Below are 26,656 nucleotides of genomic sequence, written 5' to 3' on the forward strand. Positions count from 1 at the left end.
AAATGATGATCATGCTCTTCACTTTGCTCTTCACCTGTCTCACTTTTTTGGGTCTTGGAGAGCCTGAGCTCTTCCACTGGGACAATAATTGCTTTGTCTCTGGGTCATAACCATAAATACAGCTCTTGTTGCCAGTGATAATCCGTAACAAGCAGGCTGGATCATTAAATGTGGTCTGATGAAGGTCTGTGCACACTTAAACATGCTGTGCCTTCTGATCTGCAGTCAAGATGCTTGGCACAAATTTTGCAGTCACACGATGCATGCCCAGTTCATCGGTCAACATTCATTCCATAACCAATACTCACTTTATCTGCAAGGTCTTGAATGGTTCGGAATCGACCCGCACGACAGGCCTTCCAGTGTGAGCATTATCTTCGTTGTCTGTACAGCCGGCCCTGAATTGAGCATGCCACTGAAACACACACATATGGCTCATGCTCTGGCCACCGAACAATTGTTGAGTCATTGCAATGGTCTCCGTAGCACTTTTCCTGAGATTCGTACAGAATTTGATGCACACGTGCTGTTCTGTTCATGGATCCATCATAAAATCACCACACACCAAACACAGAGTATTACAGAAATCACTGTGGACACACATGATGTCCTCCCAGCTGAATGCCACTCTGCACACTGACTCATCAGATATGCAGCTCTCACAACCTAATGGTGCAAAGATCCACTACTCCTGCTTTCCAGATGGCAGCAGCAGTCTCAAAATTTTGAATTTCTTGTCATAGGACAGGTCTGTCATTAGTAGAAGTGAGAACATCTCCAAAATGCCTAAATATATTGCAAACACTCTTTTCTGGACCCTAGAGAAAAGCTGTTTTTTGAAACTGCTGACCAGTAAGCAGGTATGCACCACTTACTACTGTTTTTCTTCATTTTTTGCACTATAGAGTTACATATTGGTTAACTTAAAGTTTATTTATTATTATTATTATTATTATTATTATTATTATTATTATTATTATTATCATCATCATTATAATACTTGGGGCACATCAGTTCAGTGACAACTTTCATAAACTTTATTGTTATGCAACTTTCAATAAATATATTTTCAGACGATTTCCTTGTGAACCAGAGAGGGACTATTTCATTGATATATATAGAGATCATGCAATTGATCCTGAAATTCGGATTGCTGCATATTTGCAGATAATGAGATGTCCAAATTATATTGTCATAAAAACAATAAAACATGCTCTAATTGAAGAAGAAGTCAACCAAGGTATGAATTTCTGATAATTTTAAAGCAACATTTGCTTAAGGGAAAACTAACCAAAGGGTTGCATTTTTTAAAACTTTACCTACTAGTTACTGTTGTGATTATCAGCATCTATGCTGTTACCTGTACTTATACATAAGGTGAAATAAGATGTTGTATAGAAGAAACAAGTATAGAAGAACAAGAACTAATACAGATTAAGGTTAATGTTCTGAAGATTTCTTTGATAATCACATGACCGATTTCCTGTCTCACCATCTTCCAGTGATGTGGTGACCAGAAACAGCTCTTGTTGGTGTGTTTTGGAGACATTCTTAATTTTTTAAATTTTATATATATATATATATATATATATATATATATATATATATATATATATATATTAAAAACAAAGATTCCAAGACTTACCAAGCGGGAAAGCGCCGGCAGACAGGCACATGAACAAAACACACAAACACACACACAGAATTACGAGCTTTCGCAACTGGCAGTTGCTTCGTCAGGAAAGAGGGAAGGAGAGGGTCTGTGTATGTGCGGATGGATATGTGTGTGTGTGTGCGAGTGTACACCTGTCCTTTTTTTCCCCTAAGGGAAGTCTTTCCGCTCCCGGGATTGGAATGACTCCTTACCCTCTCCCTAAAACCCACATCCTTTCATTTTTCCCTCTCCTTCCCTCTTTCCTGACGAAGCAACTGCCAGTTGCAAAAGCTTGTAATTCTGTGTGTGTGTTTTGTTCATGTGCCTGTCTGCCGGCGCTTTCCCGCTTGGTAAGTCTTGGAATCTTTGTTTTTAATATATTTTTCCCATGTGGAAGTTTCTTTCTGTTTTATTTACATCGTCATTATATATATATTACTCAGGCTTGTCTGACATTTGGCATTACTCCCAAAGGCCTCACACTTAAAGTTCCTATCTCTGGCTGCAATCCTTCTTTCCATCAGTCCTTATACCAGTTCCAAACAGCACAATCCATAGCCCTCACCCGCCTAATCCTTCACCTATACATCGACTCGGCCAATGAATACACCCGTCATCTCCTATCCCAAATCAAAGTCCTCAATCTTTCCTCTCCCACATCCACACCGGCTGTAAATAGCATCCTCCTACAGGCCAACCGCAAATTAGAACAGCATGCCACCGTCCACCTCAAAAAACTATCCAATCTCCTGGTTTCCCACCTCCGGAAAGGCAACTCACTCACCCTCCACAACCTTTCCAACAAACCTCAACCTCCTCTCATTGCACACAGACCCAGTCTCTCCCATCTACTCAATCTCCCACTTCCAGCTCCAGTCCCCCCAACACCTCAAAATTCTAGTCAACACAATCTGGAACCACAACACCCCAATTCAGTAGTTAACCTTTCCTCCAAACCCCTCTCCCAATCCGAAACCTCTGTCCTATCCAAAGGCCTCACCTTCAGCCCCACTCCCAGGTTCAACCAAACTGCCCTTGTCAAAGATTTACTGTCCTTCACTCGTAGTCTCTGCTGGAAATATCACTTTGCCATGAAGAAAAATAATCCTGATCCCACTCCTAATGATCCAACTCCCCAAGACACTATCCAAATTGAACCCTGCCTGCAACAGTTCCGTCCTCCATCACAGCGGAACCCACCTCCTCTTCCTCAAAATCACCCTCTCCAAACCTTCCAGGAATTTCTCACTTCCAGTCTTGCCTCTCAATCTTTCTTGAAAAACCTTAATCCTACTCCCAACATCACCATAGCCGAAGCCCAGGCTATCCGTGATCTGAAAGCTGACCAATCCATCATCATTCTTCCGGCTGACAAGGGTTCCACGACCGTGGTACTTGATCGTCGGGAGTATGTGGCTGAGGGACTGCGTCAGCTTTCAGACAACTCTACATACAAAGTTTGCCAAGGTAATCCCATTCCTGATGTCCAGGAGGAGCTTCAAGGAATCCTCAGAACCTTAGGCCCCCTACAAAACCTTTCACCTGACTCCATCAAACTCCTGACCCCACCGACACCTCGCACTCCTACCTTCTACCTACTTCCTAAAATTCACAAACCCAAACACCTGACTCCATCAAACTCCTGACCCCACCGACACCTCGCACTCCTACCTTCTACCTACTTCCTAAAATTCACAAACCCAAACATCCTGGCCGTCCCATTGTAGCTGGTTACCAAGCCCCCACAGAACGTATCTCTGCCTACATAGATCAACACCTTCAACCCATTACATGCAGTCTCCCATCCTTCATCAAAGACACCAACCACTTTCTCGAACGCCTGGAATCCGTACCCAGTCTGTTACCCCCGGAAACCATCCTTGTAACCATTGATGCCACTTCCCTATACACGAAGATCCTGCACGTCCAGGGCCTCGCTGCAATGGAGCACTTCCTTTCACGCCGATCACCTGCCACCCTACCTAAAACCTCTTTCCTCATCACCTTAGCCAGCTTCATCCTGACCCACAACTTCTTCACTTTTGAAGGCCAGACATACCAACAATTAAAGGGAACAGCCGTGGGTACCAGGATGGCCCCCTCATATGCCAACCTATTTATGGGTCGCTTAGAGGAAGCCTTCTTGGTTACCCAAGCCTGCCAACCCAAAGTTTGGTACAGATTTATTGATGACATCTTCATGATCTGGACTCACAGTGAAGAACAACTCCAGAATTTCCTCTCCAACCTCAACTCCTTTGGTTCCATCAGATTCACCTGGTCCTACTCCAAATCCCATGCCACTTTCCTAGACGTTGACCTCCATCTGTCCAATGGCCAGCTTCACACATCCGTCCACATCAAACCCACCAACAAGCAACAGTACCTCCATTATGACAGCTGCAACCCATTCCATATCAAACGGTCTCTTCCCTACAGCCTAGGCCTTTGTGGCAAACGAATCTGCTCCAGTCCTGAATCCCTCAACCATTACACCAACAACCTGAAAACAGCTTTCGCATCCCGCAACTACCCTCCCGACCTGGTACAGAAGCAGATAACCAGAGCCACTTCCTCATCCCCTCAAACCCAGAACCTCTCACAGAAGAACCCCAAAAGTGCCCCACTTGTGACAGAATACTTCCCGGGACTGGATCAGACCTTGAATGTGGCTCTCCAGCAGGGATACGACTTCCTAAAATCCTGCCCCGAAATGAGATCCATCCTTCATGAAATCCTCCCCACTCCACCAACAGTGTCTTTCCGCCATCCACCTAACCTTTGTAACCTCTTGGTTCATCCCTATGAAATCCCCAAACCACCTTCCCTACCCTTGCAACTGCCCCCGGTGTAAAACCTGTCCTATGCACCCTCCCACCACCACCTACTCCAGTCCGGTAACTCGGAAGGTGTACACGATCAAAGGGAGAGCCACGTGTGAAAGCACCCACGTGATTTACCAACTGACCTGCCTGCACTGTGACGCTTTCTATGTGGGAATGACCAGCAACAAACTGTCCATTCGCATGAATGGACACAAGCAGACAGTGTTTGTTGGTAATGAGGATCACCCTGTGGCTAAACATGCCTTGGTGCACGGCCAGCACATCTTGGCACAGTGTTACACCGTCCGAGTTATCTGGATACTTCCCACCAACACCAACCTATCCGAACTCCGGAGATGGGAACTCGCCCTTCAGTATATCCTCTCTTTCTCGATATCCGCCAGGCCTCAACCTCCGCTAATTTCAAGTTGCCGCCGCTCATACCTCACCTGTCTTTCAAGAACTTCTTTGCCTCTGTACTTCCGCCTCGACTGACATCTCTGCCCTTACTCTTTGCCTAAATATGTCTGCTTGTGTCTGTCAATCAATCAATCAATCAAATTTTATTATCACGTAACATGCCTTATACAATCAAGGATTGCGACATAGGTGACTTGTCAGTTTTTATACTACATACAGACTAATAAACTTAATTTTAGGTTATAATACATGTGTTGCTATACAGGTATTTTACACATTTCTCATAATAAAGTATTTTACACATTTCTCATAATAAAGTATTTTACACATTTGTCATAATACATATTGTGGTGATCTATACAATTATTTTTACATGGTTATCATTCAAGAATTCTTCTACCGTATAGTAGCATTTATTTTTTAGATATGTTTCCAAGTCTCCTTCAGTATATTTTAGAGGTGGGTCACATTTCCCCTTCCAGATAGTATTTGTAAATTTCATGCCCATATAATGTGGAGTTTTTTCATATAGTGTTAGTCTATGGGTAGGTAACATGTAACTTGCTCTATGCCTGGTCTCATACTGATGCAAGAAGCAGTTGCCTTCAAAAAGTTGTGGGTTCCTTTTTGTGAATATGAGAAGCTCATATATATATATAAGCTAGGTATGGACATTAGATCTAGTTTCTCAAATATAGGTTTGCAGTGTTGTCTCCTTTTTGCTCCTACCATGGCTCGGATTATCTTTTTTTGTAGCCTAAAGGCTTTGAGCAGATTTGTTTTCTCAGACCCCCAAAAAATTATACTATACCTTATGACTGATACAAAATATGCATAATATACAGTTTTCTTTACAGCTAAATCAGTAATGCTATATAGGACATTCATGGCATATACGAGACTGTTCAGTCGACTTAGTATGCTGTCTACATGGTAACCCCACAGCATATTCTTATTCACTAGTACCCCAAGGAATTTGACACAGTTTGCAGTGTCCAATTTTTTGTCTTTGTATGTTATTTCATTTATACATTGAGCCGATTGTTTTGTGGTGAAATGAACAATTTCTGTTTTTGTAAGATTTAATTTCAAGCTGTTATTTTTGACCCATTTCTCCACTTCCCCAAGTGTTTGCTCAATACGATGGATTAAGTCTTTATCAGTTTTGCAGCATACTATTGCTGTTGAGTCATCTGCGTAGAGGATGGTATCGGACTGAACCTGGCATGGCATATCATTAATATAATACAAAAATAGTAGAGGCCCTAATATAGAACCTTGCGGTACGCCTAACTGAGTGTGTTTCCAGCCAGAGACTAATTTTTTGTTACTGTTGTTTACAAGTACTCTTTGTTTCCTGTTTGCCAAATATGACGACATCCAATTAAGAGATTTTCCTTGAAAACCATAGTTTGTCAGTTTTTGGAGAAGCAGGTCATGATTTACCGTATCAAAAGCTTTGGTTAGATCACAGAAGATGCCCGATACACACAGTCTATCGTCAAGACATCTGCTAACTTTTGTGACCAGTTCGTTTATTGCCCGAGTTGTGCTGCAGCCTTTCCTGAAACCATACTGATTGCGTAAAATAATGCTGTGGGATGAATTGTAATTTTGCATCTGATCACATGCTGCTCTTTCAAATATTTTTGAAAAAATTGGTAATAGTGAGATAGGCCTATAGTTTCCCATTTCATCTTGTTTGCCTTTTTTATGAATTGGCCTTACTTCTGCATATTTTAATCGGTCTGGGAAACATCCTTCATCAAAAGACTGGTTGATTAAGAGGGAGAGTGGATGCACAATACTATGACAGGCTATTTTTATTATTTTAGTGGGGACCTCATCCCAACCCACAGAGTTTAAATTTTTTAGGGACATTATGATTTTTATAACATCAGAGCTGGAAACATGGGAAAATTTAAAACCCGTGCAATTTTGCTCTGCAGCACTACCCTTTGTACTTGGTGGTGGATAATCACTAGTTTTATTACAATTTATGAAGAAGTCATTGAAGGATTCACAAATGGTACTGGGATCTGTAACAGCTCTACCATTTATCATTAGTTTTGAGGGGCATTTTTTCTCCATTTCATTGCCGACCTCACTTCTTATAACAGACCAAACAGCTTTTGATTTGTTTTTAGCATTTGAGATATAGCTATTATTTGCAATACGCTTTGCTAATTTAACTACTTTGTCAAATATTTTTTTGTACGTGCTTACGTATTTGAGAAATTCAGGACTTCGATTTACTTTTGCCTCCATATGCAGTTTCCTCTTTGTAGCACTAGACACTTTTATTCCTTTTGTTATCCATGATCTATTTTTAAGAGTCCTAGTCTGTACTGTTATAACAGGGAAACATTCATTGAATACACTCATGAATTCAGTTAAAAAGTTATTGTAGTTTTCATTTGTGGAAGTGTCTTTGCTGACTGACCACACAGTGGAGTTTAGTTTTTTAATAAATTCCTCTACATTTCCATCACTAAAGCTCCTACATCTTTTTGTTGGGCAGGCTGGGTTTAGTTTTGATAGTGATACAAATAGTGCTGAATGGTCTGAGACTCCTAGATCTAGAATAAATTTTTCTTTTACACTGTAATTATAACTGCTAACAACATTATCTATACAAGTTGAAGAGGTTGCTGTAATTCTTGTGCATTGATCAAAATTTAGATTTAGCCCATATGTAGCTACCAGGTTCTTTAAATGTAAAGAAAATTTGTCATCAGTTCTTACATCAATGTTGAAATCAGCACATATAACTATTTTCTTATGCATTTTTCCTGTTTTTAATTTATATAACAATGTCTCAAATTTTTCTAGGAATACAGAACTTATGTGGTACCCAGGGGTGCGATATATACTGATGATTAGCATGTTATACTCTCTAAGTTCAATGCAACAACTCTCAAATGTATGTTCTTCATTTAAATAGCTAAAATTCTGTCTTATTTCATAGCCTATTGTGGAATGCACTAGTATGCAAGAGCCACCATACCCATTAGTCCTACAGAAGTAGGTAGCTAGTTTGTAACCTGTAAGTTTATTGAGGAGTTTGATATTTTCAGGTTCAAGCCAATGCTCATTTAGACATATTACCTTTACAGATTGTTTCATACTTTCTAACAAAATTTCTATATCATAAAGCTTGCTGATCATTCCTTCAGATAGACCTCTAATGTTCAAATGCATAATGAAATTACTACTGCAAACATTACCAGCTAAAGCATCTTTAAAACTAACTTTTTTACTACGTAATGGCACTTCCACATGCGTTTTCAGTACTTGCACTGAGTTTTTAATGTTGGGCCAAAGTCGGTTGGAATTGGCCCATTTCGCTAGTTTCCCTGCATGCTATCATTTAGGGCGATAACGTGTTTGTTTTCACAACTCCTTTCGCGCAATATTTCATCAACAGCTTTGTTTATATCTGATGCGAGTCTCATCTTACCAGATCGATTTAGGTGCTGTCCATGCTTTGTGAAGTAAGTTTTTTCATATATGCTGACGTCAAGTAGTCTTACGTTTTTGAATTTCGAACAGAAGTGTTTTAATTTTTGATTTGTTCGCCGAATTTCACTGTTTACACACGACCAGTCGGCCAGGTCAAATCTCATGTGTATGTGCGGATGGATATGTGTGCGTGTGTGTGTCTTTCCCTGTCCTTCCTAAAGAAGCAACCATCGGTTGCGAAAGCTAGTAATTCTGTGTGTGTGTGTTTGTGTGTTTTGTTCATTGTGCCTGTCTGATGGCGCCTTCCCGCTTGGTAAGTCTTGGAATCTTTGTTTTTATTAAACAGTCACACTATTCAAATGACAATTTTATCATTCATAAATTCCTCAGTGGAATAGTAACATTTTTCCACCAGTAGATCATATAGTTTTTCCTTCAGTGAACCTCTATACTTCCTCAGTAAATCTCTACCCTTGAGTTCATTGTAAATTTATATCCAAGTACTGGTGTGTCTGTTGGTAGAGTTTTAAGTGATATGTTTGAAATGGTTTTCTTCCAGTGGCTTGGGTTTACAATGTAAAAAGATGATAATTTCAAATATTTACAATGCAGGGATAGGTAATATATTTAGAATCTTGAATAATGGAGGCATAATGTTCTTGTAGGGTCAGCACACATTTTTCTAACCATTATTTTTTGAAGTAACAGGATTCCTGACATGTAGTTTGAATTTTCCCCCAAAATTAAACCATATCTAATTATGGATTCAATATAACTGTGGTACACCACTTTCCTGCAGCTTATGTCTGTTATACCAGATAGTACATCCATTGCAAAGACAAGGTTGTTTAATTTTGTAGTTAAATAACTACCAGCTTAGATTTTTGTCCAAGTGTAATCCCAAGAATGTAATGGACTGAGCTTTGCCCATAACTTGATTTTTATGTACAATAATGATGTCACTGATTTTTTATTATTTGGTTCTAAACTGCGTAAAGAAGGTCTTTGAGAAGTTACTTTTAAGGCCATTTTGTTGAAACCATGAATCTAGGTTGTTTAGTGTGTTTATAACACCATCCGGAATTTCTCCCACAGTTTGTTTTTCAAGGAGTGCTGAAGTATCATCAGAAAACATGAATGGCTGGGTATTGATATTAAGAGGTAAATCATTTATGTAAAAGAGAAATAATATTGGTCCTAAGATTGAGCCTTGAGGGACTCACTGTGATATGGTATCTCACAGTGGTGCCTAATTTATGGTGTTAGATGTTATGTGAATCCTGATTGTCAGATAAGACCTGAGCCAGTGCAGAGCATTTAGTCTGATGTCATATGTGTCTAGTTTATGAAGCAGCATGGAGCGATTCACAGAATTGAATGCCTTTGTAAGGCCACGAAAGATATCTGCCACTTTGTTTCTTTTGTCTAGTGATGAGCAGATTTTTTTCAGTGAATTCTTTCATAGCACTCATGGTGCTTTTCCCATTTTCGAATCCATATTGGTTTTTAAGAATAACTCCATGTTTCAAAATAAAATTTATCTGGACTGCAGCTATTTTTTCAGATACTTTGTATAGCACTAGGAGGATAGAGATAGGGCAGTAATTTCCCATATCCTCTCTTGATCTTTTTTTGTTAAGTGATTTTTCCTCTGCATACTTAAGCACACAAGGGAAGTTAGTTTGCTCAAATCACTGATAGATTATTAAGGACACAGGGTGTACTATATTATCATTTACAAATTTAATTACTTTGGTGGGTATTAAATCCCACCCTGCAGAGTTTTTTAAGACCAAAATAGAATTTCATACATCTTGGGCTGAGACTTTACTAAATGTCACAAGGGCAGCGAGGCCAAAGAAATTCACACTGTTTTGATAAGTAGTCACATTTACATCAGATTTTGTTATATTTATGAGAAACTTATAAAAATGTTGAGCTATTTGAGAAGGTTTGGAATAGTATCATTGTTTTGTTTGATTTTTAAAATTTCCTGCTGATTAACTGTTGTAGCTAATTCTGATTTAATAACAGACCATGCTGCTCTAGGCTTATTCTTATGTCCTAAAATGAACTTATCATTTGACGTTCTTTTGTCAACTTTAACAGCACTTTTAAATACAACTTTATAACATCTCAGATAGTTAACAAATCCAGGGTTTTTATTGTGTTTCATTTCTTTGTGTAGCTCTCATTTTTGAGCACTAGATACTTCTAAGCCTGGAGTAATCAAGTTTAGTTTACTTTTAACTTTTTGGTGCCAAATCATAGGTGGCAATGATCTATGAATTATCCTGGAAATATACAGAAAATCACTTTTTGTCTATTTTTTGCCATGCAAGTGTTGGCTAATAACCAAATAGAAATCCAATTTTCTACACTAAATTAACCAAGTCTAAATTCCCTAAAAGTTCTGAACATAACATTTTTCATTGTTTGGTTTGCTGATTTGGTGCAGGTATGCATCAAAATAAGGTGTCTTTTGCAGCATTTTCTGTCTCCATGGTGCTCTTTTCTTTTTTGCATTCTCATTCACTCCCTTCATTCTTATCCACTTTCACTACCTATTTTTGTCTCAGTCTATGTATACCACCCTCAGGTGGGGCTCGTTTGTTTGATTCCTCATTCTTTCACTTGCCATAATCCCATACTAGCTTTAACTTCATTTTCACAAGGCATTACCAGTTATTTTTGTTTATTTTCACAGTGTATTCCATGTGTTGGTGTTATGGTTTCAAACAAAGTGATGAGCTTCAAGTGTTTTCTTGTGATAATGCCTTAGGGATAAAAGTGCAGTGGAGGGTGGAAGTGGAATGACAGAAATAAAATACAAGAGCTTGTAAATATCTGAAAAAGCTGGGTGTGTGGAAGTTCATTCATGTCAAGAAAGAATATCAACATTTCATGAAAAATGTCAGAAATGATGTATCCTAGAAAAACTGTTTGCTGCTCATACAAAGAAGTTATGGTGATATTTGCTATAAATACTATGCAAATAACATGCACCATCATAAAGCTATGAAGAAACTCTTTACTGAACTCTGAGAGAACAAAATCAAATCGAGAATAACAAATCCATAACAACTTTTGAAGTGTTATAAAAACAAATAGTAATGGTAATGTCACTCTACTGCCTCCAGAACACAACTCTTTGATTCACTGTACATTTATTTTCTCTGACCACAGTGACTCCCACACAGCACCACTGTGGAAGAGCAGAGCTCCTGGGATATATGGTTATTTTTATGTGATCTTTTGAGCTGCTTGAGAGGATCCTTCTAGTCCCTGTGTCACCTGCATCTTCTCTCCCATGGGTGTCTGACCTCTTGAAGGTGGTGTGGCATTTCTATGCCCTGGTCTGCTTTCCTGCACTCCTTGTGGGAACAAAGATTCTGTGATTTCTTCATCATTTGCTAGTATGTGAGTGAGCTTCACTCCCTTTAATGAGATGGTCTGTGTCTTGCTGTTTACATTTATCTGCAGTGAATGTTCACCCCCTATCAATATCCTGTATGGCCCTGAATAAGGCAGGTGCAGTGGTGGTTTAACTGCATCTGTTGTGAGGATGACACGTGGGAGGGTGTGAAGCTCCTTATTTTAGAATGCTCTTACATCTCCATGTTTTGATCCTGGTGAAGGTCAGACTTTAGGTATCTCGTCCTTCACATGTTGTAAGACATGTGGCAGTTACATGGTCATCAACTGTTCTTGAGCCACAAAGAACTCCACTAATAGCTGCAAGGTCTCTCCACAGACCATTTCTTCCATAGATGCTGTTAAATCTGGTTTGTAAGCAGTTCACAGTTCTAGTAGCACCACTGGAAAGGCTGAGGCCCAGCTGTCTTATGACACAACAACATGTCCTTTAATGTCCAGTGCCATCTCTCAACCATTCCATTACTGGCTGGGTAGTTGGCGGCAGTGTGATGATATCTAAATCTGCAGTCTGGACAGCTCTGTGAATAAAGTAGACTTGAACTGGCATCCCTGGTCTGCAGTCATGTGCAAAGGGTAACCAAATCCTGCTATCCATGTGGCCAGAAAGACCCATGCTACTGTCTCTGCTGATATTTCCATTAGCAACACTGCTTAGGTCCATCTTGTATATCGATCTGCTACTGTCAGGAGATAACAAAAGCCATAAGATGGTGACTGTAGTCCCACAATGTCCAAGCAAATGTGTGCAACCAATCTATCATTTGTGGGAAATCTCTTACTGGTTTGTGGACAAGGCAGCTGATTTTGCTAGTCTGGCATGCCATGCATGCCCTTGCTCATCTATGGTAATCTTTTTTTTATGTTTGGTCAAATGAACCAGTCCTTCATGAGCTTGATGTGGTGTTCGCACTTGAGTGGGTCAGTCCATGAATACTTCCGAAGCATGTTTTTTCTGTCCCACAGGGAGAAATGGGTATGGATTGCCTTGTGATATGCCACAAAAAAACCTCAGTCCATGTCCCTGTTTGTCATACTTGTTTGAACTGCTGTCCTATAGACATGTTGTGCCTGTACTTTTTATGTTGTGGGTCAAGTGTTTGAGCCATTGCCAGTTGGTTGTAATGAGTTGTTTGTGATATGGCTTCCACCCTTGACAAGAAGTAGGCAATTATGTTCTCTGCTCCACTATTGTTACACAGGTCTGTCATCAACTGGGCAATAAATTCTAGCCATCTACATTGTCATGGGTAGCAGGTGACTGTGTTCTTGATAAATGTGCGGGTGGTAGGCTTACGGTCAGTGTAGAGTGTACGTGCTCTTGCTTCTCTGTATGTGAGAAAGTATCGCACTACCTCACATATTGCAAGTAACTCTCTGCCAGGCACCCCATTTGATTTTTGCTGCTGTAAGTTTGCATGGAAAGACCCCTATTGGCTACCAGAGTCCATATACATTTTGTTGGAGGTTGCTCCTGTTGACTGGCATCAACGACTATGTCTAAATGTGCTCATGGAACCAGATGTGCTAACATGAAAGTGTTCCGCAGGCTGGGTTTTGCTTTTTCAAATGCTTTTTGCATCTCAAGGGAACATTTTAGGGCATGTTGGCCTGTCATGTGTCTGCCCACTAGAGCTGCTCTCAATGGTGTCCTCATCTTGGCTCTACCTGGTAAATGCTGAGTATAGAAACTGAGTGTTCTGAGAAACCTTCTAAGTTGTTAATAATCTGTGGAGGTGGTAGTTTCTTTATGAAAGCTATTTTGTCCTCCAGAGGGCAGGTACATTGTACCCCAGAAATGTTACTCTTTTGTGCCGGAGTGTAAATTTCCCTTCATTGACCACAACTCTATATCTCTTTATGCACTTGAATATAACCTTGAGGTGTTCTTTATGATGACTTGCTGACTTTTAAAATACTAAAATGTTAAATAACTACATAAAACAACACTTTAATCAATGCAGTACCTTATCAATAAAGCATTGCCACATTTTTTAGGCCAAAAGACAGTCATGCATATTTGAACTAGCTACTGCAGTCTTGTCAATGTCATCATCTGTTACTGACCAGAATTTTGTGGTAAGCCTTCTTGCAGCCATACCTGCCAGTACACTGATAAGTCTCTGATATTGGGTATTTGGTACCGATCCAGGACTGTGAGGGTGTTAAGTGCCCTATAATCACCACAGTGCCTACAAGTACCACCTTTTTTCTTCACAAAATGCAACAGTGAGGGCCATGGGCTGTCAGGTGTGTATACCATGCCATTTTGCAGTAAGTCCTCAAATTCTGCTTTCACTGATACATATCATTCTGGGTCTAAACCCCTTTGGCATTGGATTACTGGCTGACCTATTGTCATTTGAATGTGGTACACCATATTGTGTGCTACTTTCTGTATAGGTGATGCTTCAATGCTGCTCAAACCTGATGATAATAATATACTCACATGGGTCACTGCCTGTCCCAATATGTCTCTGACCATTTTATTGCCTTTTCAAACCAGTGCAGCACTAATTTTGGCTTCCATTCTGGTGTGCTAAAGAAAATCAGTCCAATCTAGTACTTCTGCTATAAGAAATGTTCACTCCTGACTATGCCAGAAAACCAAGCTGTGTTTTAATGTACATTTACTGTGTGTGGACATCAGTAATTTATTGGCTGCCATAATGCCTGCTTGTGGGGATTTTCCTGTCACTGTACAGTTTCATGCCAACAGTACACTAATGTTTGATCCAGAGCCTATGAGATATTAATGGCCTGAACACATGTCTCTGACATACAGTGTATGGGACAGGATAAATACATGGGGTAAGTTGCTCATTGTGTTCAGCTCCTTTGCTCACCTCCTTGCTGCCAGTGTTTGTGATAGCTGCACGATGCCTTGCACCTCATCGTCTTGTCACCTAATTGCCGATGGCATCAAAAGACCTGCTGCTGAAAACTGTTTTGATTCATCTGATTCTGTTCCTAGTGTCTTGCATTGTTGAGCTCTTCTGTCACTCAAAGCAACTAAACATCTGTTTCTGTCATGACTTGACCTTCTTTTGTAGTTTATGCAGTTGTTCATTAAGATCTGATTGTTGGCTTCTCTGTATAACTACTGCCTATTGTTTTTCTCAGTCGTCAGAAACCAATGTGATGCTCACTGTCTTTAAGTTATTTAATGTTGCACAGACCTTTGTCTGCTAGTGTTATCAATGCAATAATATCATCATTTTCCAAATCAACCACTGCTGGATTTACTGCTCTAGTAGTTGTGCTAACCATACACGTCTCAGCACTCCAGCTGGTATATCTGCAAATCCTACAGTTCCATGCAAGTGTTGCTAATACTCAGAGATAGTTTTGTCCCTCTTAATGTGACACAATCTGGATGCACTGATCCAGTGGCTTACTCATGCAGTTAGTTAGTGCTTTTTTTTTCAAGTATGTGTATTGTTGCTTCTCAGGCAGCTCGAGTATTTTGTCTGTGCCGATAGTGCCCACCCTGGCATCTAATTCATTGACCACTGCTGTGAATTTTGTACCCCCACCTATTATCTCATTTTGTTCAAATGCCAGTTCTAGAATCACAAACCGAGTGCTAGTTTGTTCAGTAGGAGCTTCAGCATCCATACATGCAGTGCAGCCTTCCCATAATAGCACATATAGTCCCAGTTTGTGGATACAGACTGGTTGCTGGACTTGTTTGCTCTGACATCACTAATTGCAGGTCTGCAAATTGTCTCTGCAATTTGTCCTATAATGCTGGCAACTGAGTCCTTGTCTCTTCTTTTGATGTGTCTTTACCTTCTTATACCACCTGATTTTGCACGTTAATTTGTGCAAACTTTAGCTCTAGTTGCTTGCAGAGTCACCACTTCATGGCAATATTCACTACAAGTGCTATGCAAATAACATACACCAACTTAAATTTATGAAGAAACTCTTTATTCAGCATTGTGAGAACAGAAACAAATTGAGAATAACAAATTCTTAACAACCACAGAAGTACTAAAAACTACAAAGAGTGGTAGTAATGTCTCTCCATTCCCTCCAAGCAACAACACATCGATTCGCCATGCAGTTCTTTTCTCTGACTCCCACAAGATCATGCCAAACAGTTTGTTCAGCAATGGAAGTGAGCAGCCATACAGGTTTTTTATTTCTTTTATAAAAATAATTAAGAATGTTGACCAACATCTGCCTTGTGAAATAAGAACAAGTCAAGTAAGAATGTAAGAAGTATTTTAATTGCATGCATAATAGAACAAATTATCAAAATTAGAACTTTGTCTGTAATGACAAGTAACACAAATCACTAGTAGAACACATACAGTTAGATCTCACATATCCCTTCAAATATATGAAGAGTGCATAATTTTTTTTAACTACTGGATGTCAATATGAAAAATAAATTGTTACATCTGTAATTTAATGAATGTAATGTACAAAGATTGAATGAAATGTTTTTATTGTTATAAATATTTGTGTACAAATTGTAATTCTCTCTCTCTCTCTCTCTCTCTCTCTCTCTCTCTCTCTCTCTCTCTCTCTCTCTCTCTCCCTCTCTCTCTCTCTCTCCCTCTCTCTCTCTCTCTCTCTCTCTCTCTCTCTCCCTCTCCCTCCTTCCCTCGACACACACACACACACACACACACACACACACACACACACACACACACACACACACACATGACAATATATCTCCTGTGTATGATTAAATGACAAAAAAATGAACTGAAATGACACCAGCTACAGTCATTGTCACTATCCATTACTGCAAAATGATGCAATGGATTAAAAAGTCATTGGGTTCAAAATTGTAGCTGGGTTTTAGTTTCTTTAGTTTAGTACTATGGTGAACAATATTTGACTGTGGTTTTTAGGGAGATGACAAACATTTGACCATGATTTTAAAACAGATTTAAGTGAGATTTACTCACAATAAATTCTAACTGGACAGCTGCATCACATTTTCTTAGAATGGGTAACAACGGAGATATAAATATATATGAAAAAAATCTGGAATACTTTTCTTACTTCTTCGCTATTCTGTCACACAGTATCATATTTTGGAATAGCTCCACAAATTGAGAGAAGGTTTTTAGAGTGGTAAGCAACCAATCAGTACTGACTCTTTTGATGCATTGCAAAATGTTGTGTTGTGTGAATCATTTGAGAAATAAATAATGTAAGAGTGTGTTTAAACATGAATGACTTTCTTATCCACTTTTATGAATGCTTGTGACTTCTGTGTCTTATTTATACCATAGCTGCTGGTTGATAAAAGATGAGTGCATAAGTGGGTTGGCAGTATTGACACAGAAACAAGTAAACATTCCCCTGCTCATGACCCCTTTAGATATGTAAGCTATGTCATTATTCCTCTGCTCCTCATATTACCTTGAGCCAAACCATCTTACTAGTGGGAGTAATATTTATAACAGTGATTACTGAGAAAGTGTATTGGAGAAACAGACTATCAGTAAGGAAGCAAGGAGGATTAAAAGACACTTATAATATGGTAGATAATGATGATACTCAGAATTGCATTGTTTTCTAATTAGAATTAAAGAATAGTATAAAACTTTTTCCTTTTTTTTTAAATATCTCTGGTCAAATGTCAGGGTGGTAAAATTAGAAAAATAAATGAGCAGATTTTCAAAACTTTCATAGTAAAATTGCTGTGTGCCTGAACTATTACTTGGGCTTAGGCTCCATTTATAACACCCAACCTTTATTGGACATTATACCCTAATCATTAACTATCCCATACAAACACAGTGCTTTACAGTCTCCATATGAATACCTGGACTCTCACATGTATTTCTGGCTTTTCCATTCTGTTTTACATTCCCTCTATTCTCCAATTCTTTTCATATATCCATGACATAACTTCCATCAGTAGATGCGTGTGTTAATTTTTTGCTTTTCTTTACTGTCCCTGTCAGATTTGCTTTGTTTCTTGCTTCTTCTACCCATTACAGTGCAGTTGTTTTTAGTTTCATTCTTATTTTACAAGTTTTATTTATGTAATTACAGTTAGCTTATTTTTATTTCACAGTGGGATATTGTATGTTATTATGGTAGATTTCAGTCTAGGTAATTTATTTAAATTTAATAGATTATAATCATGAGAAGTGTTTCGATCACAAGTTTATAAAAGACTTGTTATATTTATTCAAGGGTGCACTAATGGAGTGGAAAGAGATGTGACAGAGAAACAAGTTCCCTCTGCATTAAAAAAAACTGCTTTTGCCAGGCACATGTTTTATGACTGTATGTAGATTGTCAAATTACATTTGATTGTAGATTGTATTTTATTGGTCCTGTTGTCTACATAGCAGCTTATGCATAAGACATTGGTCAAGTCAAATTATAAATATACAGGCTGAAAGTCATTTCAAGGCATACATATTTAAGCTTACAATAATACACTTTACACGTAAGTATTTATGTAACACATTTCATAAATTTAAATATTCTTCAATGGAGTAAAAGCTGTGATGCTGTAAATATGACTTTAGAGATTTTCCAAATGTATTGACCTTAGTGATAGCTTTTATGTTTTCAGGAAGTTTGTTTTAAAGCTTAACTCCCATATGAAAAGTACCTTTTTGCCACAGTGCTGTGCTGATCTGAGTCATATGTAAGTTTCTGTTTTGTCTGGTAAAGTGCTCATGTATATCACAGTTTTTTTTGCAGTCTCCGGTCCTTGCCTATTACATTTAATTTAAAGAACAAAAGGGTTTCCATAATGTATAACATGGTAATGGAGAAATACCAGATTTCTTAAACAGGGGTTTACAAGAGTCTCTAGGCTTGGACCCAAACAAGAGTCTAATGGCCCTTTTTTTGTAGTTTAAAAGTGCTATTAGCTGTTTTATAGTTTCCCCAGAAGGTGACCCCATATCTAAGACGAGAACGAAAGTATGCATGATATGCATGCAATACTGTTTTCTCATTACAGTATGATTTTAATGAACAAAGAAGGTAACACGTTTTGATTAGTTCTGCACTGAGATATTCAATATGCTTATTCCATCTGATGTTACTCTGCAGCCAAAGTCCTAAGAATTTGGCTTCAGTACTGTTACCAACTGGTTCGTCATTGACAGAGACGAATGGGATAAACATGTCCTTCTTAGGAACATTGTTGAATTTTAGAGCAACGGTTTTCTTACTGTTTATTACAAGCTGATTACTCTGTGCCCAGCTGCTAAGTTGTTTTTTGACCGTGTTTACTGTCTGCTGTAACTGTTCATCATCATCTCCTTTTAGTAGAATCGTGGTGTCATCTGAAAATATGATTGTTTTGTGTGCATCAATATTTAAGCTTAGATCATTTATGTACGGAATAAACGGAAGGTGTCCCAATACTGATCCTTGGGGTACACCACATTTTATTTTTTTATAGTCAGATAAGTGATTAGATACAGTTTTTAGTTCAATATTTGTGTGCTTGACACACACTGCCTGCATACGATTAGTCAGGAAGGAACTGATCCACTTCTTGGACAGACCTCGAATACCATATCTTTCTAGCTTTGATAGCAGAATTTTATGGTCCACCATGTCAAAAGCTTTTGACAAATCAATAAAGACTCCTATTGTTTCTTGTTTTTTGTCCATCAGGTTCAGGATGGAATTGATGCACTCATAGACAGCAGTTGTCATTGACCTCTTATTTCTAAATCCAGGTTGTTCATTACGTAGGATGCTGTTTTTATTTATAAATTTCATAAGTTTCTCATACATTACTTTTTCCAGTACTTTAGAGATGCAGGAGGAAATTGTGATGGGTCTGTAATTATTTACATTGTCTTTATCACCTTTTTTATATACAGGAATAACTTTTGATGTTTTCAACACATCAGGGAAAGTGTCTGCCTGAAGTGAGCAGTCGCATAAATGTGTGAGTACTTCAATTAGGTTTGATGCGATCTTATTTAACACTGTTGCCGGTATACCATCAATTCCTGATGATTTGGAATTTTTTAGTCCTTTTATTGCTTTAGCTACTTCATCTTGTGAAACAGAACTGATGTGCATTGATCCTCTACATGCACTTATTTTATATTCATTTGCCTGGGTGCTGTTAAAGTTTGATTGTAACATATTTTCATCAACACCTGTGAAAAAGTTGTTAAATGTGTTGGCTTCTTCTAAGGGGTATGTTACTTTTTTATTTTCATGTGATAGTGTTATATTTTTGCAAGGTTGTCTGTATTCTCCACATTCTTTTTTTATAACCCTCCACATAGCCTTTGATTTATTAGCTGAATTATAAATGATTTCATCATTATGCATTATTTTTGCTGCTTTTGCTACTTTTCTTAATATTTTGGAATATTTTTTATAGTATGCGCGTACTACAGGTGAGGAATTTTTTGAGTTACATATTTCATGAAGTAGTCTTTTCTTCTGGCATGAAACCCTTATTCTGTTTGTGATCCAGGTGTTTGTTCTAGAGTTTCCCCGTATGGTTAATGTTTTCAGTGGGAAGGCAAGTTCAAAGAAATGGGTTAATGTATCAATGAAAGTGTTGAATTTTTCATTTATATCGTTCATTTTGTACACTCCTAGCCATTTTTCTTTCTGTAATAAGTTGTTGAAGTAGTTCACATTATGCTGATTATAACTTGGATATGCTGTTCTGAAAGACATGTTGTTAATAATACTGCCTTGTACATTTATGCTTAATATTTGAGCAAGATGATCACTAAAACCTGCATTGAAAATTTTTAGTGAGGTGTTGTATAAACTCTTCTTGACTAGAAACTGATCAAGAGCTGTTTGGCAAGTTTCTGATACTCGGGTAGCTGCTTTTACTTCAGCCTTTAAATTGTAGGATGTTGCAAGGTTCAAAATGGTCTCCCTATTTCCACTATTCGTGAGGAAGTCAATATTGAAGTCACCACAGATTATCAATTCACAATCTATTTTATTTACTTTAGTTAGCAATGACTCCATTTTGTTTAAGAAAAGTTCAAAATTCCCAGATGGTGATTGGTAAACTGTAGCAATAACCAGGTTGAACTGAGTAATTTTTGTAGCTGCAATTTCATAATCCTTTTCGACATTTGCCCTAGTTAAGTCAGGTAGTGTAATAAAATCTACATTATCCTTTGTGTAAATTGGTTATTTGATTTCTTTCAAGCCAAGCAGTTAGACAAGAAAAGGTAATCACTCATCATACAGAGGAAGTTTTAGGTAATACAAACTACTATGCAGCTCAAAGATTCGATCTCAACTTGTAATAGTTGTATTTTATTTTTTATTGATTGCATGTTTTGATGGAGGTTTGTTAAGTCTGTGAAACACCCCATGTTACTCTTTCCAATGGTTTGTTTTTCTTTGTGACAACTGGTATGTGTGATATTAGAAGTGTTCAAATTTGTCTTGTGCGTGATTGTTTCAGTATTTTTTAAACTGCTGGAGATACTCTTTAGACAGGGAAACCTGTTGTCTGGACTTATCCTAAGAAAGATCTACTTTTCCTACCTATGACAACAGGTATTTGACCATGTGTGGCCTGAGATCCACCCCCTATACTTTCATGAATCAGCTGTACTAGTCTTCCCTTCCCAGTCTTGTTTAGGTGTAGGCCATGCCTAGTGAAACCCCATCTGTTGATAGTCCCGACGGGCACCAGAGAAACATGAGCAAAGTTGGCTGTCTTCAGAGCCCTCCCTAACCCCACATTAATTCACCTCAGAGCTCCATCAAGGTGTGGTCAATCATGACACCAGAACAACTCAACAAAGTGTATGTTTGTGCCATGAATCAGGGAAGCTATCTTTTCCAGGTCACCACCTATGTCATGTGCCCCATCCCTGTCCAAACTGTTTCCCACCTCAAGCACTGTCACCACATGGTCCTCTTTTCTAAAGTCCTTACATAAAGACCCTAGCTCCTCTATCACATGACTTAGCCCTGCATTTGGCTTGAAGATACTGTTGGTCTGGTATGCTGCCTCTATACTTTGCTGTAACTAAGGGCCTACACCTCGCCCATGGCTACTACCTAGCAGCAGCACTTTCTTCTTCTTAACACTTTGTACATTCCTAGGCTTCTTGGCCTTGTCTGAAGTGTGCTGCACATTTCCTGCTCCTTGTTCTACCTGAGGCTCTTCTCCACTTAACTCTGGCGGTGGTAGATACCTGTTTCTGGTGTTGATAAAACTGTCAGATCACATTCTCTTTCTTCCTATCCTCCTACCAGCTGCCAGTTCCGAATCACCCTCCTCCCCCCTATCTTCCTTGATCCTTATGAGTTTCCTTCCTTGTTTCCTTTCCTATTCCCCAATCAAAATGTTCCTACTGCATACTCTCCCCCCCCCCCCCCCCCAATTGAAAATGTTTCCTCCAAGATTGGCAACAAATCTCTCTATTCACTACCCTATAACAGGTCCCACATTTCTCACTCATGGTCAGTTTCAAAAGAATAATGAAGTTTAAAGAATGTTTTAAATTTGTCAACGACATGAGATTGGCTGTGTATAAATGAAAAATGACACAAAGGTCTTATCTGCAGTGGTTGTTGTTTTTGTATTGATTTAGAAGAATGAATTTGTAATCCCTTTGCTTTTAGAGAATGTACTTTATTAGGCATGTTTGGTCACGTTTTTACAAGTTTATAACTTGGAAAATTTAGGCTTAGATCATGTCTGTCTAACTAGTAAACAGTATGAAATGTGTTAGTTAAATACAATTTAGAAACGTTTAATTACACTTTTATTGTGACAGTAGATACTGGTGAAACTAGTAGCTGTCTTTTCTTTAAATGAATTTTGCACTATCGGAAATAAGTTTCTAGAGAAACAGAAACAACCACATAATAGGTGTGAAATGAAGAATAGTCATTTATATGGACAGACATTGAATGAAGCATCTTTCGTTGATATGGAACATGTCAATTTCTTTCTTTCTTCCTTTTTTTATAGCTGAAATAATAATACTAATAGTATGAATATGTACATTACATCATTTGTTTATATTAAAAAATTCGTCAATGGAGTAGAAGGAGTTGGCCAATAGTAAGTCTTTCAGGATCCTTTTAACCTTTGATTGTCAAAGGAATAATATGTGAAACCTTTAATGACTGTTGTTACAGAATATTGTAGGAAGATCTCTCACAAAACCCAAAGGAATTCTGATTATACATGAAGGATGTTAGGGACACAAAAGTTAGTCTCAGGATACTCATGTATGACAAAAACTGAAACCTAAAAAGCAGTCATGTCAAACTATATCTTCAAATGTTTCTTTGCAAAAGAAAATCCCACTTTAATTCTTGCACCACTGCAAGGATAAGTAAAATAGACATTAGTGTGAATGGCATTGAGACAGAGTTGAAACTGCTAAAACAATAAAGCCCAGTGGCCATATTGAATCCCCTATCAGGCTGTATACAGAATTTGTGACTGAGTTACTCACTCTTTTAACCATAAAATAGTATATATATTCTTGGACAGAAGAAGTGATCCACAAAACTACAATCTAATATCTGCGGCATCCATCTGATGTAGAATCTTGGAACATCCTCAAAGCTTACACATGGTATTTAGAACTGAGTGAGCTCCTACCTCCAACTAGCATGGGTTCCAATAACAACGCTATGCGCAACCCTTCTAGTGCATCTCTCATATGAAATTCTGAAAGCCATAGATAAAGGCAGTCAGACAGGTGCAGTAGATCTCAACTTTCAAAAAGCATTTGACTCACTATCACACCAATGTTTATTATCAAAATTACCAACCTGTGGTGTATCAAGTGAAACGTATGACTGGATTGAGGTCTTATTGGTAGGGAGTATGCTGTGTATTACCTTTGATGGATAGTCATTGACAGATATTAAACTTATTAAAGACTTGCCACTGGAAAATGTGTTTGGAGGACCCTTGCTGTTCATGTTGTGTATTAACAATCTGACAAACAAAATAAACTCCATACAAACGAGCCTTGAAGGCCCAATGGTACTGACTAACCAGTGTGCCTTCCTCAGCCTACAGGTGTCACTAGATATGGATATGGAGGAGAATGTGGTCAGCACACCACTCTCCTGACTGTTGACAGCTTCCATGACTGGAGTCCATGCTTCTCATATCAATCAAGATGTGGCAATAGTGCTCGGTAGACCTAGACAGTCATCCATCTAAGTGTTTACCTAATCTTATTGCACTTAAATTCAGTGACCTGATGGGAACTGGTGTTACCACTGTGTCAAGTCCATCTGAATTAATGATCTAACAGTCCATGTTAATAGTAACCTCAGACTTCTTAGCAGATAATGCAATTATCTGTAATGAAGTACTGTGTGAAAAAAAGCTGTGCAAATATTTAGTCAGATATTGATTAGATTTCAAAGTGGTTCAAAGGTTGACAACTTGCTCTAAATGTCCAGAAAGGTAAAACTATGCATTTTCCAAAATGCAGAAAATAGTCAACACGGTTAACTCACAGAAATATCTGAATTAACAGTTTGTTGTTATATGAAAGGGAGTAGTCTCACAGGCTTAGTCATAGATCCAAAATTTTTATAGCAGTTGATTCATTTCACTCAGTAATGACTACTTCAGACCAGAATATACACAATTTCTTATCACGTTGAATAAGCATATGTAGAAATTGTACAGTCAAAGTAATAAACCAAACAAGCATTGTCTTGTTTATATGAAATGGAAGTACCATGTGTACAATTGTAGCAGTTGTGTTGACTCTATTAATCTCCGGTATGACATATGCACAAGGCTACATTTAAGCTGCAGCTTCAATGCCAGCAAATTCCTGTCTGTTAATTGAGTATGTTAATTTCATTGCTGTGAAGTGTAGAGTGATCCAGAGCAAGCAGTCACAGCTCAACGTTTGGGCATTTCCTGCGATACACAAATGCCAAGGCTGCAGCATAAATGCAGTCTTATTTTCCAGGTACCATTTTATACAGTGAACAGTGAAAAGAGCATGAACTTCTAACACGTGAAGCAGATGCCATGCCTCCCCACACATTTTCAAAAGAAGAATGACTGACATCAACTTCATGTGTTGGAGTACTAATGACAATGCATGGGAGGAAGTATGAATGTATCATGAAGCGTATCCGCAGAGAAGACAGCCATAAAGCAGTGTTCATGAAGTCCCATTAATGCCTGCATCAGACTGCTTTATTTAAGCCCACCATCCAACATGCAGGTGCCCCAAGAAGAGTGTTGACACCATGAATGGAGGGGCAAGTATTGCAAGACATGGTGCAATACCTGGTACAAGTGTTAGAAGGATTGCTCCAGCAGAATGCTTTTTGCTCTCCACAGTATATCAGATATTACATGAGGGGCAGTTGTATGCATATCATTATCATTTAGCTATGTCTTCATCAGTCAAGACTGGATGGATTGCATCAGAATTACAAGGTTAAGATTACACAAGCATTATGAGAGGTACCCAAAAATAGTCAGAATAATATTGCCACGGGTGGAGCTGGTGTAGTACTCTTTTCTGACTCTAGGCATGTATAGCGCATCCTATTGGCAGTTCAGTGCTGCCTGTGTTGTTGACCTGGTTCATTCTGTTTGATTGTTTTTGCTAGCACTGTTTTGTACTTGCTTCATTTTCTTGTGATGGCAAGTTTAATTCAACAATGTGCACCTGTGAAATTTTGTATTCTACACGGCAAAGACGCCACTGGAAATGTTTTAATGCTGAAAACAGCTTACCTAGATGATGCTATGGGAAAAATTGAAGTGTACGAGTGGTCTGCTCAGTTTAAAAATGGTGACATGCCGATTGATGTCAAACCATCATTCTGGACATGCATCAAATGCCAAAATTGATGAACATATGGAAAAAATTCTAGAATTTGTGCTCACAGACTGTTGATGGACAATCAATGAACTGTCAGAGATTAGTGGGTTATCTTGGACCTTGGTTCAGTGAATTTTAGTGGAAGATTTGGGAATGAAAATTGTTGATTAGGTTTTGACTGACAATCAAAAGCAGCGTCAGGTTGAAACATTTCATGCTTTGAAACAACAGTTTGAAATTGATCCAGATTTTCTGTTAAAGGCCATTACTGGTGATTAGTCATGGTGCTATGGTTATGACCCAGAAATAAAGAAACAGGCAAGCCAATGGAAGACATAATCATGACACAATCCAAAAAATGTCATCAAGTCAAATCAAACATCAAAACAATGCTGATTTGCTTTTTTGATGTCAAGGGAATAGTTCATTCAGAGTTTGTTCCCCCAGGTCAGACAATCGATCAAATCTTTTATTTGGAAGTATTAAGAGGATTGCACAACAGTGTTCGTAAAAAAGGCCTGATTTGTGGCAGACCGGAGACTGATTCTTCCACCATGACAATGCACCTGCACTTACAGCCATCTCTGCCAAACAGTTGTTGGCTTTAAGATGGTATGGTTCCACTGCCCCATGTACCTTACTCACCTCACCCAGCTCCGTGCAACTCTTTCTTATGGCCACCCATGACAAAGAGCATGAAATGACACCGATTTAACAACACTGAAGAAGTCAAGAAGCTGTCAGACATTTCTAAAGATGTTTCAAACAGTGGAAGCACAGGTGGGACAAATTTTAGTTGTAATGGAGAGTATTTTGAAGAGGATAAAATTGTTTTGTAAACAATTTGAAAATATATAGCTTAAAAAAATTTTTTTTGCTTCTTTTTGGTTCCCTCTTGTATAACATAGAAACAAATTAGTGTAAGTGTGCTTACAACACAGAACAAATTTGCATAAGTATAGCATAATACTTAATGACATAGTCAGAAATTTTTTACAAGTAGATGTTCACTTCATTTCATAAGGCAGTGCGTTGTTTAGGGAGTCCAATTTGCTGTTCCACTGTCAAAGAACTCA

General features: G+C 38.4%; 1 protein-coding gene across 1 annotated transcript in view; it reads left to right on the plus strand.

Moving 5' to 3' along the window:
- Positions 1 to 26,656, plus strand: part of LOC126299332 (uncharacterized) — a 793,355-nt gene that overhangs the window by 210,074 nt on the left and 556,625 nt on the right. The window contains exon 13 of the mRNA XM_049991162.1: positions 1,074 to 1,240. Coding sequence (XP_049847119.1) covers positions 1,074 to 1,240 — 167 coding nt within the window. The remainder of the gene's footprint in view (positions 1 to 1,073; positions 1,241 to 26,656) is intronic.

This window comes from Schistocerca gregaria, chromosome X (genome assembly GCF_023897955.1).
Source record: "Schistocerca gregaria isolate iqSchGreg1 chromosome X, iqSchGreg1.2, whole genome shotgun sequence".
Lineage (NCBI taxonomy): Eukaryota > Metazoa > Arthropoda > Insecta > Orthoptera > Acrididae > Schistocerca > Schistocerca gregaria.